General features: G+C 41.2%; 2 protein-coding genes across 2 annotated transcripts; one reads left to right on the top strand and one right to left on the bottom strand.

Moving 5' to 3' along the window:
* Positions 1 to 65: 65 nt before the first annotated feature.
* On the bottom strand, positions 66 to 6,092 carry LOC129589558 (mitotic spindle assembly checkpoint protein MAD1-like). The gene is made up of 10 exons (XM_055484359.1): positions 5,424 to 6,092; positions 4,988 to 5,196; positions 4,528 to 4,763; positions 4,031 to 4,163; positions 3,459 to 3,589; positions 3,071 to 3,253; positions 2,293 to 2,379; positions 2,012 to 2,156; positions 1,118 to 1,667; positions 66 to 599 (listed from the first exon to the last, which is right to left on the bottom strand). The coding sequence occupies exons 1-10, from the start codon at positions 5,908 to 5,910 to the stop codon at positions 238 to 240; spliced, it is 2,523 nt and encodes an 840-aa protein (XP_055340334.1). The 5' UTR covers positions 5,911 to 6,092; the 3' UTR covers positions 66 to 237.
* A 7,918-nt stretch (positions 6,093 to 14,010) lies between these two features.
* LOC129589693 (uncharacterized) lies at positions 14,011 to 14,857 on the top strand. The gene is made up of 3 exons (XM_055484535.1): positions 14,011 to 14,172; positions 14,231 to 14,444; positions 14,579 to 14,857. Exons 1-3 carry the CDS (start codon positions 14,078 to 14,080, stop codon positions 14,708 to 14,710), a joined length of 441 nt encoding a protein of 146 aa, XP_055340510.1. The 5' UTR covers positions 14,011 to 14,077; the 3' UTR covers positions 14,711 to 14,857.
* The last annotated feature ends 331 nt before the right edge of the window (positions 14,858 to 15,188 follow it).

The raw sequence follows: 15,188 nt of genomic DNA, 5'->3' as shown, positions 1-15,188 counted from the left end.
ACACAGTACTGCACATATCGCATTTTTTAAGGTTTTCGACAGAAAATCGCTGCTAGTTGTGATGATTCAGTACAAGCATTTATTTTAGTTTTTCAAACGCACGTGTTCATTCCCATGTAAAACGCATCACTGCCGACAAAATACTGCATAACAGGCCGATACAAAATCCTTAAAAATAAACAACAAAATGCTACTGAAATGGCTTTATCTAAAAATGACAAAAAATCAGCCACGCCTTTACGGAGTGGGGGAGTCCATGCAAATCAGCGTGCGCTCGGAGAGGATCTTGAGGATGATGCGGGCGAAGAATCCCGGGGGACTCTGGTGGCTGGTGAGGAACTCGTTGACGAAGACCTGGTTGGCCGTGGTGTAGTCGTTGCTGCGCAGTTCCCACGGCTTGTTCTCGTCCTCCCGCTCGAAGACGATCGTCTCGTTAGCCGGTGCGTCGGCCACGCGGAAGACGATCTTGTTGCCGTCGTAGCGGATGTTCCAACCCAGCAGGTCGCGGCACACGTGCCGGAAACTCTGGATGGACTTCTTGAAGAAAGTCGTGTCCTGGTTACGTTGCTTTTCCGCTTTCTCCAACTGCTTCTTCAATTCTGAAAAATTCTGGACTTCAGTACGCACACTTGACCCGGTACTAAAAGGACTGAGCGCATCAAGCAATTATAAAAAAACGAGGCGACGACAACCTTAATAACTGCACCGTCCGTATCGACCACATTAAGTAATAAAAAACCAAACACTATTCTAAAACATAAGAATAGTTTAAAACATATTACAAATTGTTAGTAAAATTTATAATTATATCTCGTAACTTGTAAATCTTTATCTGGATCACCAACTCCTGCTGCCTCCTACGGCCATTTGGAACCCTTGCACTACGATACTTCATTGCTCATGGTAACCCTACTCCGTATTCTTCGCCGTATCGTTGGGAAAAAAAGCAACGCAACTACCCTAACACGGCGAAAAAATTTATCGTTGCTTTCATTTTGTAACGAAGAATAATAATCAGAAAATAGCGGATTTTTGAAGAGAAAACCTGCTTAATGACTCCCAAAAAGAGCTAAAAGAAAAACCATAAAAACGACCTTTTGGCGTTTGTTACACTTACCTTCCAGCTGTTCCCCGGGACCGCGCAGGAACTCTTCGGCATTCACCGTCACATCCCCGCTGTATCCGCCGCCCATCTTCACCTGGTTGAGTTTCTCCTGCAGCAGTTTATTCTCCTCCAACACCTTCCCCGCCTCCGCCAAGTACTCCTTCTGCGCCGCTTCCAACGGACTCTCCCCGACCACCACGACCTCCGTCCGCGTGGGATCGTATTCCCCGCGCAGCATCCGCAGCGTCCACTCGCCCAGCCGCTCCTCCAGCTCCTCCTTGACCGTCCGCAGTTCCTCATTCTCCTCCGTCAGCTTCTGCAGCTGTTCATGCGCCCGCACCGTCTCCGCTTCGTAGCGGCGCTGGAGGTCCTCCAAGGTGGTCTTAAACTGGGATTCCGACGAGAATGCCCGGTTATACATCTGCTCAAAGTTGTCGGCCAGTGTCTGGCTGCGTGTGGCCCGCTCTTCCAGATCCCGCAGTTTCGCCATGATGGACGGATCACAGCGGCGGTTGGACGACTGGTCCATGGTTTCTTTGATCAGTTTAAAAGTATCGCGTTCCTGAAAAGTTATTGATAAACTTTACATTAACAAATTTTTCTCCCTGTAATTTGTTGTTGGCGTTATCTCCAATACAGACATACTAGTCCATTATCCGTTTTGAGATGCATTTGGTACGCATGCGTATTTTGTTCTAAAACGGTTATTTTCACTGTAAAATTTTAAAAAAAGAAGGCAAATTAAAGGGAAAATTAAAGAAAAATTATCCAAACAGAAATATTCAGCGTTTAAACCAGCAGTTAATTAACTGCAACGCATCTATGGTTAAAATTATGACTATAAAAATCTTAAGAACGGCAAGTACATCTGTTAATTCTTCCACTTATTTTACACAAATTTCTTACTGTGGAAACGGCAGCCAGCTTGTTTGACAAATCCTGTGCCCGGCTTTCCTGCATCTGCTTCGACTTCTCCGACAATTCCAACTGGGATTTGACCTCCACAATTCGCTCTTCGAGATCACGACAACGGTCGGCCATTTCACCGATCCTACCAAGAAAATCCGCTCCTATCATTGACTTAAATGAGAAATGCAGGCGCGCTTCTTTCAATAACTACATGTATAAATTTATCTGTATGTAAATGTAAAGTATGTATGTATTGTATAAACTATTTTGCAACTCACTTTTGGTTCCGGCTGGCGACATCATCACCGAGCTTCTTCTCACGCAGTTCCATTTCACCAATCCGATCAAGTAAGTGCTGAATGCCGCTGTATTGTACACATAAAAGCAATCGACATTCAGCTCCAGTATGTACTGTACCAACGAGATAAAGAAAGTTTCTGTTTAAAATTTAAACCACAACACGCCTGACAGATTGATTGACAGCTGATTTTATCTGCACATCTTTGCGTCTAACTGTGATACAGCCGCTTGCGCAACTGCCATTGTTCCCTTCACTCGCTCGCTCTCACAATCAGCCAGCTATCGCCTCACCATCAGCCTCAAAACCGGTTTGTACTCATACCTCGTAAAAGTAAAATCAACGGCTTTTAAGTCTTTTAAACTTTAAAGTCGGCTGTATGCACGGCTATGCACAGCGGCCATGGTTAACGAAGCAGTAAAGTATTGCAGTAATTAAAAACATTGCTCACAATAAAGCCTGCGAATATTGTATCAATGCTGAATTATTATCAACAGGCAGAAAAAAATTAATTACAAAATAATATCATAAACTAGATAATTAAATCACTAGCGACGAAAGTAAATCACTAGTCACGTTGCGCAAACGCACTTCTGGTGGCAGTTGCTTGTAGCTCGTAGCTTTTATTGCCCCTAATCCTGTCTGTCCTCTGTTTATCGTAGATAGAGCACAGACAGGATAAAAGGCGTTAAAAGCTACGAGCTACAAGCAACTGCCACCAGAAGCGCGTTTGCGCAACGTGACTACTAGCGACGTACCGCGGCTTCTTGGACGGAGACTGCGCCAAGTCGGCGGATTCAAACTCCTCGATCTGCGCCTTCAGCTGCTCGTTCTCCAACTCCAAATCGTAGAAACGGCACTGCCGCGTTTCGTAGCGTTTAATGGACTCCTCCAGGGTTTGGATTTTATCCTCGTTAGCACGGGCAAGTGCGGCTCGTTCTCTGTAAATATAAAACACAATAAACCAATTCAACAAAATAATACCTAAAGCTAAAAATGCAATAAAAAAACAGAATGAAATTACAACACAAGAAATAATTACGTGATGAACAAATTAAGTAAATATCTGTAGCGAAATTCGCAAATAATCCGCTACGAAACAATTCGCAAATATGCAAAAAAAAGAAAGAGTCTACGTTTATCTACCTCAACTTCTGATTTTCCTTCTCCAGCAACGGTACTTTAATCTGCAGTTCACGGTACTGTTTCAGTTCTTCCGGCAAGTTGGCCAGCAGCGCGTTGGCAGTGGTCAGGTCGGCGATTTGCCCGTCTTTTGCCTGAAAAAATCCCAACAAATAATCTTTGCCCATTTTCAAACATCACTTAAAAAACAGCAAAATGCTTAACTGTGAAATATGAAAACGGCCACAATTATTCAATAATATACAGATACCTTTAAAACATTCAGAAGACAAGCCGTTAAAAATTTTCCAATCTTATTTTTTTAAAAAAATCGAAAATTACAGCTCAGTGCTGGCGCTGGGAACAACAAATCTACAATGATACTTAATTAAATACACAATTTTCAGCGAATAAATTGTTCTCAGCACTAATACACTCATCGTCATGATTTATAATTACGTAAGGATTAGAAATACAGAGACTCCGCCGCGTTTACACATTAATCCAACGTAATACAATTGCAAGGTTACAAGCAAGCGTCAGCAGCTAACAATAAGTTGTATGCAAAAATTCAAAATTCAGATTCAAGTTTGTACCTGCAGCTGTGCCATGAGATTCTGGTTGTCCTTGCGCACTTCACGCAATTCGCTCACTAATGGATTCAGTTTGTCCAGTTTGGTTTTCAGGAGATGATTTTCCTCCACGGCGACATGGCGCTCTCTTGATGCACTATACAATGAAAAATAATCATTCCGTAAAACGTCGTCAGTGATAGAACCGTACGGCTTAATAACATGAGGAATTAAAGCAAGTAACAAAAACAGAAAGAAAAAGCAGACAAAAACATGAGAATAAATACGAGCTTTCAAAGATTTCGTAAAAAAAATTATTTCTCACACAACAATCTTTCACAGAAAATCTGCCGCAAGCGAATCAATTTTCTTAGCTCGAATTTTCTTGTCATTTCATTAAAAAATTATCCAGCGTGAATTATTTCGCATTATAAAAAAAATGATGGAAAAGTCAGTTAAGCAAAAAATCATCTGAAATTTTGGCAACATTCGACACACTCAAGACGAGTAAGTCTACTTACGTTTTGAAGCGCTCGTTGAGCAGCAGATTCTCGCTGCGCGCTTCGCGCAGATCCCGGTCGAGCTGTTGCGTGCGCGTCATGTGCTCCATTTTGATGTGGGCAATCTGCTCTTCGTACTGCTTCCGCATGGCGATTCCCTCCGTTTCCGCCTTGTCCATCTTCTCGCGCAGCCGGTCGTTCTCCTGCAGAATCTTCTCCGCCTGCGACCACATTTCCCCGGCTTTGGCCATGGCAGCCTGCCAAGAAAAAGGAATTAATACCCGTACGCTGCCACAGTTTCAGATACTCAATTCGGGAAAAATCGTCTATTAATCGCACAATTGTCCTCTTAAAAAACGATCGCAAAAATAAAAACGTTTGCTGATTTAATGCAAGAGAAATAATTATCGAATTAAAATTTTCTAATGGTAAATATATTAATTAACTAATCGTAATAATATACTTTGTATAAGTTACTCACGTCTTCGTCTTGCTTGTGCTTGCGCAGTTTCTCCTCCGTCCGCAATCGTTCCAAGCTGACTTCTTCCTTCAACAAATCGCGCTCGAACGTAACACGAGTTATTTCCTTCTCCAACTTAATCAAATCCGTGGTTTTTCCAGGCGACAGTGACGAATTCAGGCTCAATTCGCCGCTGGAATCCAGTCGTCGTTTCTTCGTTGTGGAATCCACTGCAAACAGCGATTGCAAAATTTACGTAAAAATAAAATAAAAATTAATCATTAGATATTAAGTGCAAATTAAAACAGTCGCAAAAAATATTCAGCACTACAAATAAAAATTAAGCGTTTCAAAACTGACGGAAATTGTGCTCTGCGCAGAGAATAAAAATGACAAAACTCAATCAAAAATCGAAATAGGCAAAGAACGCTTCAAACAATTTCTGAGAGTTCCTCACCATTTTCCCCTCGCAGATTCTCATCCCCGCTCTTCCCCTCGCCAATGGGCGCCCCATCCAGCCTACGAAACGTGGCCAGCACGCGCTCGGGGCTTTTAACTGCGGACTTCTTGCGCAGCGTCTCGCGCAGGCTCCCCAGCCCCGCGTCGCTGGCGGGGGTCTCTTGCGCCGTTTTCCGCTGCTCGCCCTTCCCATTCTCCACACTCTCTGCGTTGAACGTTAGACGGCCGCGGGGCTGGTTGAAATTGGGGTTAACCGTCGGAGGACGCACTCCGCGCCGTTTCTCCCCCGGGCGCAGCGGGGTGCTGGCGCTGATTAACGAGGGACGAGCGGCCCCGGGGCGCTGACTGCCAGGGGCAGCAGCGGAAGGTAAAGAATACTCGCGGGTGGGCCGCGGCGGAGGATGGGAAGACAAGGGAGGGTAGGATGCGGTGATGAGGTTAGAAGGGGGACGGCGATGGGGAAGGGGATTCTCGGAGGAAGACATCGTAAAAATTATTCGGCAAAGGAATGAAATTCGTACTACACTCCACACACTACACTGACAACGGATAAAATTAATAATAATAATCAGGCTGATTATTATTAAATTGATTAAATTAATGGTGTGGCTGATTGTGGCTGATTAAATCAGCCACACTCGCATCTGACTGCACTTTGCAGCTTTTGGTAGCGAATGATCGATGACGGTAGAACCGCTGCTGCCGAACAAGGCGGTTGCAGTTGCGCTGAATGATCAGAGCCGCCGGTTTCAAGGACAAAAACAACGCTTCTTCTTTTAAGATTTGTACATTATTACGAATTTACGCGCATCATGTAATCCTGACGGAAACCGCCAAAGGTCTGGTATATAAGAAAAAGATTCCAGATTGCCACTGCGACGCGAAGAGTGGAAGTCGGGTTTGTAGCTGATGCAGCGTGTTCACAATTCAGGCCAGTGAAGATGCACGGGATACATGATATAATTATATTATGCAGTAATAATCCGAATATTCTCCGATGGGTATGGCGCAAATTAAGCGCGATCGGTCGCGATAAAGATCAATCAGAAATCAAATTATTTTTTTATTTATTTTACCTATCAGCCACTTGCAGTGTATACAAGCAGACAGAACGCTAAGCCGGCATTCAGTACACGCAGTTGCAACAGGTATAAACACGACAACTGCCAGTGAACCCACGTGCATTCTCACTTTCCGTTTCCCGTCTGCTTTCCGAGAATGCGATTTGCATACCGGCGTGAGCTGGGTAGACACGGTTGCTGTACGTGTCTGCGCTGGACCGTCGCTCGTACGAGAAAAGCGTTCAGCAAGATCCCAGTGAACACGATTGCAGCTTCTCCATTAATGGCGGCTGGCGAGTGCACGATACTGTGTTGCTGGACATACATGCAACTGTAACAACTAGAGCAAATTAACAATTAATTACAACAGAATCTACAAAGCAACATCGTGCACTCGGCAAATACTGGATGTTCGTACAATGCAGCCGACAATAGTGTAGACTGAGATCTAACGTTTGCCTCTTGTACTTTGCGGCGTGAGGAGATGCTGCTGTCTACCTGGCTCACACCGGTAGCGTTCGGAGCGAATTCTCGGAAAAGTAGGCCGGAAGACGAAAGTGAAGATGCTCGTACGTGGGTTCGCAAGCAACCGTGCAGATGCCGGCTGCAACTGCGCGCACGTACTACTTGCATATATGCCGGCTGGCACATACTGTTTGCATGCACTGACTATTGCGACATCCGAATCTGCTGCGAACGAAAACCCTAATTCATTGTCAGGATACAAATTAATTTTCGAAATCTATTATAAACCCTTTGCTTAACGCCAGAAACGCGAGCGCGAAGATTCCACAAGATCCTACAACTGCAACGAAGAAGTAAGTTTGTTCAGCTACCGAAATTAAGTAGATCTGCGATATTTTTTTCTGCCATTTCAGTTTAGTCTGTGAATTAATGAGGCCGTTCCAGGATACTGTAGACAATTTAATTTTGGAAATTCATTTCACTTAAAAAACTGTACTTACCGTATTTACACAAATTTAAGAGCCACGAGAGTGCCCTTATGAGCGCAAATTATCCGACGGCTTTATGGAACGTGAAAGGATCCGCGCGCTATTATGTACAGCTTAACTTATAGCAAACGCGGTATAGAACAAAATTGCACACAAAACAAAATTAAACACTAACAATAAGCATTAATTGTATGTATAATTTATTTAAGTATTTATTTATTTATAATTTATCTGTGTAATTTATTTATTTAATAATTGACTTATTCACTTTATATGTACCTCGTACAATTCATTTATATATATAATTCATATGTAAATTGTATGTAAGTATGTTTACTTATATGTATGTAATTATAATTTTATATGTTTAGGTCTATTTATAGTATTTATATGTTACATTAATTTATATTTATATGTTTCTTAATAATTCTGCAATAAAAAATAATACTTGAGTGATTGGCTATTCACTTAACTGGTACTCAAAGAATAAATAGTTTTGAATAAAATAAACTGATTGAATACGGAAGGATCCAGAAGCTCTGGATCCTTCCCCGGAGTAAGGGACAAAAAGTTTTTTTACGAATGTGTGCACCACTGCGAACACGAAAAAGGGATGAACCGCTGTAGCCGGCGCCGCATGTGTCCTGCTCCAGCTGTACATGCTGTACTGTAGCGAACAGAAGCCGGTCACTGCAGTGTTTCCAGTTGTCCAGCTTTAGTTGGCGGAATTATTTTTATTATCGGAATGAAATGTGTTATTATTTAACTAGTAGACCCCGCGCAAACTGCGCGGAACAAATCAGCTACAAATAATTTACGTTATATACAGGCTGCTCTAAGACTCAAATTATGATTGAGATACTGTACTAATAGGAAGAATACGGATCATAATTACAAATTCTATATTTTAAATTCGATTATGTGTTGCAACTTGCAAGTGTACTGGTAAAATTACCTATACTTCTACGGTAGTATGGCTGACACCGCGCAAAGTGCGCAGAGGAAATCGACTGCTGCCTGATGATAAATGCAGTTAAAATAAAAATTAGCGCATTTGCTAATACAGTTAACTTCGCTGACAAAAACTAAGTTATTACCGAATTACCGTAATTATCGAATTTGCACCTCCCCGCATAATAAGGCACTATCCGTAATAAGTAAGCCCCCTCCCATAACCCGTTTGAAAAATAGCTCCTCCCCGAATCTGCCTCCCATGGGGGTGTTATTAAATGTTAAGCGCCACGAAATGATAGATATAAGGCCAATTGCTTCATAATAACTGCTATGATGTAATTAATAAACAGTAAACGGTCACAAAAATAATTCGGTGCTATGCTTCAGAATGCTGCTCGTAAGGTTCTGAAACTGCAAACACCGGTATCTACTGCGTTCATTTTCAATGGAACAGAATGCGCAGTTGTTTGAAAATAAACGTCCACTTCTGAAAAATACCGTTTGAAAAATAGTACCACCCCAGAAATAACGCCTCCTCCCGAAATAAGATCCCTACTCCAGGACGTTTGAACTTTTGCACCCCAGGGGTGCAAATTCGATAATTACGGTAAGTGATTTTTTCCAGCGGCAAGTGGCAATCCCACACCAACTAACTACTTAATACTTAACTAACTATAAAGGTTCAATTGTTGCAGTCTTGCAGAGCTGGCTGATAAACTGTAAGAAAAAAACTGCCAAACGATGTCTCACTTGATTGCTGCTCCTCCTGCTTAGCGAGCTCCGCTCGCGCAGCAGCTCCGTTTCGCCTTCTGTAAATATCCGTTTTTCATTACTAATTTTAAAAATACCGTCTTTCATCGGTATAATACGAAACTAAAGAAACAGTGTCAACAGAGAAATGATTAGGTTAAAACTACCGCAAAACACTGCCTTTTACCTAAGTATCAAGCAGCCACCGTCATCCCGCAGCTACTTGATAATTGGTACTGCCAGGCTGCCAGCAAGATTCGCGACGCATGCAGCTCTCACTTGGGACACTTCCTAAGTTCCTGGGTCGTTTGTGCGTTCGGTTGTCAAAATAACTTAAATCTTTCTTGTGCCTAAATTTTTATTATCCTTAAACCCACCGCTGTTAATATAATGTTTCTTAAAGCCATTGCAGACCAAATACATCAAAACAAACAAAATTTTTCGAATTTTGTTTCACGATATAACCCGCGCAAGCTCTGCAGCAAGGCAGTTACTTTAAGTCTTCGCTGATTGGTTGTGTTGGGGTTCCGTAGACTTTGTATGATAGGGTTTTTACAGTTTTCTCTCAAACGATGTTTGTTTTTTGAAATCCGAAAGTTGCGGGCTCATCTACGAAATCAGCGCTATCGAATGATCCGTAAATGTTGAATATTGATCCACTCTGCGATTCTGGGGGATTTGACAGACACACTGATCACGCCCCCTCTTAATCTTTTATTATAAAGGATATCTGAGAACAGTGAATGAGTCAATGATGGAATCTATTGTAAATAATATTAATTTAAAAAGGGTGCCTATAATAAACAGGGTGCGAAAAGGGGTGTCTATAATATACGGGGGCTTCATACCTTTTGCAGTCTCCAGATAATACATAATCAGGCAGTACGTAGCTCTTTGACAACATTAGAAGAGCATTATAATTATACCATATTGCCATATATTTTTTTAAAAAAAAGCGCACAATTAACAGAATAAAAGTGCACATATATTATGTATTTAGGGAAGTCCGCACTAATGAAAAATTTATGAAGCTACAAAATAAGTAGCACTGTCGTCAGCGAGCTGTAGCCACTTCTCTACGGTCAGAGATCACCTGTCGTCAGACTTGCGAGGTTATGCGTTATGCACCGAATTAGACTGCGATATCGTGGTGCAGTGGTTTACGTTCTGCCACCCAGATGTATCCGTAGGGTACCGCAATTTGTAAAAACGTGCTTTGTAATAAAATTTGAAAATTAAAAAAGCAATTTATTTTACTTTGATTTATTTTAATCTAACTAAACTTAAATATTTTACTTCAGCTTTTGATTACTTTAGTTTGTTGCCCAATTTTTAACCAATGTTCACTTGAATAATCCAATGAAATAATCCAATGAAAACGCTTAGATTAGTTACTGCACTAAAAAGCCTACTGAATAATATTTAAACAATTCTATATATTTTATTCTAATTTTACGTTAAGAGACTTTTAATTGGCGGATAAAACACTTTTTTAAACGTTGATTAACTTTTTTTTTAAAATTGCAAAGTTCGAAAGATTGTTAATAATTTCTGATTAGATTTTAATTAACCGCAGTTGATAAAAAGTTTTATAATTTACTGTTTTATTCACTCTATATATATTTACTGTACAGGAATTTTATTTTACCAAGTAAAACATATGGTTGAACTTGTTATGACATATAAATTAAGAAGGGTTCAATAAGCGGAATAATATCTTCGTATTCAGTACTGTACACCTATGTAATTATTTGATACTAAAATAATGTAATGTAACATTAACGTAGTGCCCTGCCGAAGACTGATTCGATGTATTTCGCCGTTGTTGACGATCGCGGTCGTTGTAAACTGCTTGCCTATAGTCGACTAAGTTAATAAGGTCACTAGAAGCTTGCACCGCGGTAAATCGTTGTCAGGCATCTGCAAGCGGTTTACTATCATCATCGTTACAGATTGCTCGCCGGAGTTTTCTGTTGTTCGCAGGGAAATGCAGAAAAGCCGCGTTAAAAAATTATCGTGACATTTTTTCTGAAAATAACCAAATACTAAGCACCCAGAATAAATTAGCGAAACTGTGTTAGCAGCGCGTAAAAAAATCTACAAATACACTTTATGGTAACCTTTTAATTATCTAGCGTTAAATGCTCATAGAAAATTAATGGAATGGATGATATAAAAAATACTAAAATACGTATTTAAAAAATGCGTAAATATCTTTTTCGACTAGGAAGTAATAAACTGGATTCATTTTACAGAATGGGAGGCCGAAATAGCACCGAGAAAAAAAAGACCGAAACCCTGAGTTATAATTTGGAACTCCTCGTGGTATACAACCAAAATCCCCAAGGATGTAAGGTTTTTTCTTTTGCTTTTACTAATGCGAACATCGGTTCATTTAACTAAAAAATGTAGCAGGTGTAAAACTAGTAAAAGGGCACTCATTTCGCGTGCCCTTTTGTAAAGGGTAAAGGGTTGTAGGGCACTGCATGATCGAAGCGTAGCAGGAATTTATCTGTATACGAGCATCATAAACTTACAGAGTACTTAGGCTTTTGCTGTTAGTAGAACAGTTTCACATATTTTATTCTACAGAATAGCATTCAATTTTGAGAAATAATAATATTGTAAAATTTAATAAGAGCATATGTATTCGGGAATACCATCCGCGTATAGTTACCGTTCCGTGTATACTAAAATACGTATATAAAAAATACGTAAATATCTTACGACGTAAATACGTAAATATCTTTTAGGCTCGTGGACTTGTAGTTTCTCTCGGTAAATTGTCTACGTATACTAGTATACGTACTGCTTGTACTGTCTACGTATACTAGTATACGTAGACAGTACAAGCAGTACAATGCAATTTTTCTACGAAATCGCTATGGGTACTGTCACTTCCAATTTACCGAGAGAAACTACAAGTCCACGAGCCAGTCCACGAGTTTTATTTATGATGCGGCTCGGTACGACTACACCTGTAGTCGTACCGAGCCGCATCATAAATAAAAATTAATCATTTCGAACCGTAGATGAACATGTGTTAGTGTCCTACAGACCTGTATTTCGTTATTTCTGTAGATACCGCGTACTGGTCATAAGCAATATCTGCATATACAGATGCAACAACAATGCAACAACAATTTACTAGCGCTGAAATTTTAAGAACTGAGGAATGATAGGCTGTTTTGTAGTTGTGCCGGAGCGCCTGACCAGTTACTTGGTTCAGCACGGGATCAAAGGCACCTGGACCTGGATTACTCCTCGCGGTACCAATCGAAGGAATTATTTCATGCTGATGGGCCACGAGGAAGAAGAGACGATGGAAGCAATGAAAGCACATGCCGAAGCCATGTAAGATGATAAAATATGAGCCTGATGATATTCTTAGTGGTAAAATTATTATTCCGATATAACGTTTGTCGCGCTTTACTTTGAGACGTTCAATTAGGGAGAACTAAACACCGTACAGCAGCTTGATTATACAGCACTCCCGGTAAGGATATAGGCACTGCGTACGTACGGATTTGGCTGGCTAGTGCACCCGTCTACGGTTAACTGATAACTAGGAACCGGGAACCGGTAAAACCGGAAATCGTTTATGGACTTGTATGGCAACAAATGCGCTACCGACTCACGTTATTAGCGTTTTCCCCGAGTTATAGTATAGAAGTATGCATATCTTTTGATTTGCAGCATTGCACTATCAGCTGGTTGCTTGTGATTGGTAGTTTGTTGGTAGTGAGAAGGGAACTAAGCGAATGCAGCGAAGGATCTTTCTGTGCAAATTCAGTTGTATATGGCGCAGTACACATGCTCGAAGAGCTCGCTGATCCTGTTCAACATCGCTGTTGAACAGAAAGAGCCGCTTTATATACGATCGGTGCAAACGCGTTCTCATTTACAGGCGCCTTTCTGGCTCCACGGTTTTTGCGTCAGATTCCAAGCAGTGGAATCTTAAAACTTTAACTGCTGTATTCGGTAGGGCTGGAACAGCCGCCGGCATATAGCCGACTAACAGCTTGGTGAGCCGTATGCCGCTTCAGTTTGCTTTTTTCGGCTATTATATATATATATATATATAAATATATATATTGCCTTGCCGTTGTGAAATTTGAAGTGGAGAAACGCCGTTTCAGAAAGCCTTTGTTCGTTTAGAAGAATAATTTGTGTATAACGGATAACACTTAATTTTGTGAAAATTATTGTAGTGTTTCTTCATTTTAATTTTTAAAATCTTTAGTCTTATTGGTTTTATTCCATGCGTCACAAAAACAGACCTTTTTAGCATTGCTAGGTTGCATGCAACACGCAGGTTTCTAGTCAACATTTCTCAACGAGTTTCTTAAAAATCATTAAGTACAGAATTGTACAGTGTCACAGTGACATCTGGAAGATCGTCTGCCTAGCTGGAAGCCTTTTGTAAACTGAGTTACGGATGCATACGTTTGGTCAAGCCCAAACCTTTATATAGAATTAGCAAAGCTAATTCCGATTAATCCAGCGGAGGTGTTTTGCAAGGCTCGACGACTTGGTAGACCAGTGTCCAGCCGAGAAAAGTCATTAGGGTGTGTCGTGCGGATGTACATTCCGATACTGGAGAAGCCATGCATTTATAATTGAGGAAGTCGCATAGCGATCACACATTTGTGTTTGGTATATTTTAGTTTCGTTTCCTTGGCGCAGAAGTAAAGTTCATTTACATGTAACAAGTGTTTGCCGTCACTTATCTCAGCCTATCTCGGCAAATGCAACTTATCTCGGCACGATATGTTTGCAATAGCGAAAGGTCAGACAATGGTTTTGATATGATAGCAACAACCAAGCCGTATGCATAGTGGACTTCAGAAAAGTTTTAACACCGACGGTATGCAATAACTTCAGAAGTCCATTGCAGACTGTCTGAATGTGTGTCAGTTCTGGTCAAGTTGCTAATGGCAAGTGCGCGTTGGAAACTAGTGAAAATTCTTTTCCAGTCTAATAGTTGCATGTGTTCAGTATTTGGTATTGCGTGTTTTGGCGTCCTGAGGTGCATCTCACGGAACGAAAAACAACCACTTCGTTAATAAATGCCATATGGTTTACAGACTGGCAGGCCTACACATTCAGCGGAGAGGTCCAGGGGAGGTGTCAAGTGAGGAGAATGTGTACCGATGGGATGGGATGATGAAAGCTGAGGGATATTCTGCACCATATCCAAGTGCCAGCGGTGGTCCCATGCAGGAAGTGTTCCCCCAGATGATGGTAGAAACCGTTGTGAAGCGCTTTTCGAACGCGGAGGAAGGAGGGTGGCATCAAGATGTAAGCATATTTGCACGCCATCATTTGTATAAATCACAAAATGTACGTACGCCACTACGCATACGTTGCCCGAAGATAGTAAATTTATGATTAGTTTTACTGGATTTCATTCGGCTACCTGTAGCTTTCTGTAGGTCGAAGGAGCGCCGACGCAGACAGTGGATCATCCTGTCGAGACAGGCCGATCGGCACCAACGGAAAAAGATAGTGGATTGTTTATGAACAAAGGGTTGAAGCTGAAGAAGTGGAAGAAGCGTGGTGGCTAAAAAAACTGCAATATTTTGGCTGACTAAAGTTTTTTTTTGGAATTAAATGTTTGAGGAAACGTATTAAATTTCTGTTATTCGAAAGGGCGTTCACGGTCCGCCTTTTTCGCAACTTTAATTTGCAAATTGCACACAAATGAAAGCGAAATTCTACGTTACGGTTTAGTTCACAGAAGTCTGACGAGGCTATTTATTAGAAGCGCGCGCAAGGTGAACGCGAGTTGTTACGACCAGAAAGGTCATCATCTACTAGCAACTAATTTCTTAAGCACATCGGCAAATTGCGTCCAAAGCAGCAGCATTCAGCAAAATACCGTGGCAAACATATAAAAACTTACTGAGCGAAAAATATGCTGCAGTTAAGTAGTGCAATGGCAAATGCTTGCACATTGGTAGTCCGTAGTTAAACAGTGTAATGGCAGAACCAGCGCATAACAAAAATAAGTAGGAATCGGCCAGTCGGTCTGCGATCGCGTCT

This window comes from Paramacrobiotus metropolitanus, unplaced genomic scaffold (genome assembly GCF_019649055.1).
Source record: "Paramacrobiotus metropolitanus isolate TYO unplaced genomic scaffold, Prichtersi_v1.0 Parri_scaffold0000036, whole genome shotgun sequence".
NCBI lineage: Eukaryota > Metazoa > Tardigrada > Eutardigrada > Parachela > Macrobiotidae > Paramacrobiotus > Paramacrobiotus metropolitanus.
This window is presented reverse-complemented; position numbering and strand designations above follow the sequence as displayed.

Coding starts and splice junctions, on each gene's coding strand:
- LOC129589558 (XM_055484359.1), bottom strand. CDS start 5,910: ATGTCTTCCTCCGAGAATCCCCTTCCCCATCGCCGTCCCCCTTCTAAC. Junction 2,157..2,292: donor GTCGCCAGCCGGAACCAAAA/GTGAGTTGCAAA, acceptor TTTTCTTGGTAG/GATCGGTGAAATGGCCGACC. Junction 600..1,117: donor TCCCGGGGAACAGCTGGAAG/GTAAGTGTAACA, acceptor AGAATTTTTCAG/AATTGAAGAAGCAGTTGGAG.
- LOC129589693 (XM_055484535.1), top strand. CDS start 14,078: ATGGCAAGTGCGCGTTGGAAACTAGTGAAAATTCTTTTCCAGTCTAAT. Junction 14,173..14,230: donor GCGTGTTTTGGCGTCCTGAG/GTGCATCTCACG, acceptor TATGGTTTACAG/ACTGGCAGGCCTACACATTC. Junction 14,445..14,578: donor AAGGAGGGTGGCATCAAGAT/GTAAGCATATTT, acceptor AGCTTTCTGTAG/GTCGAAGGAGCGCCGACGCA.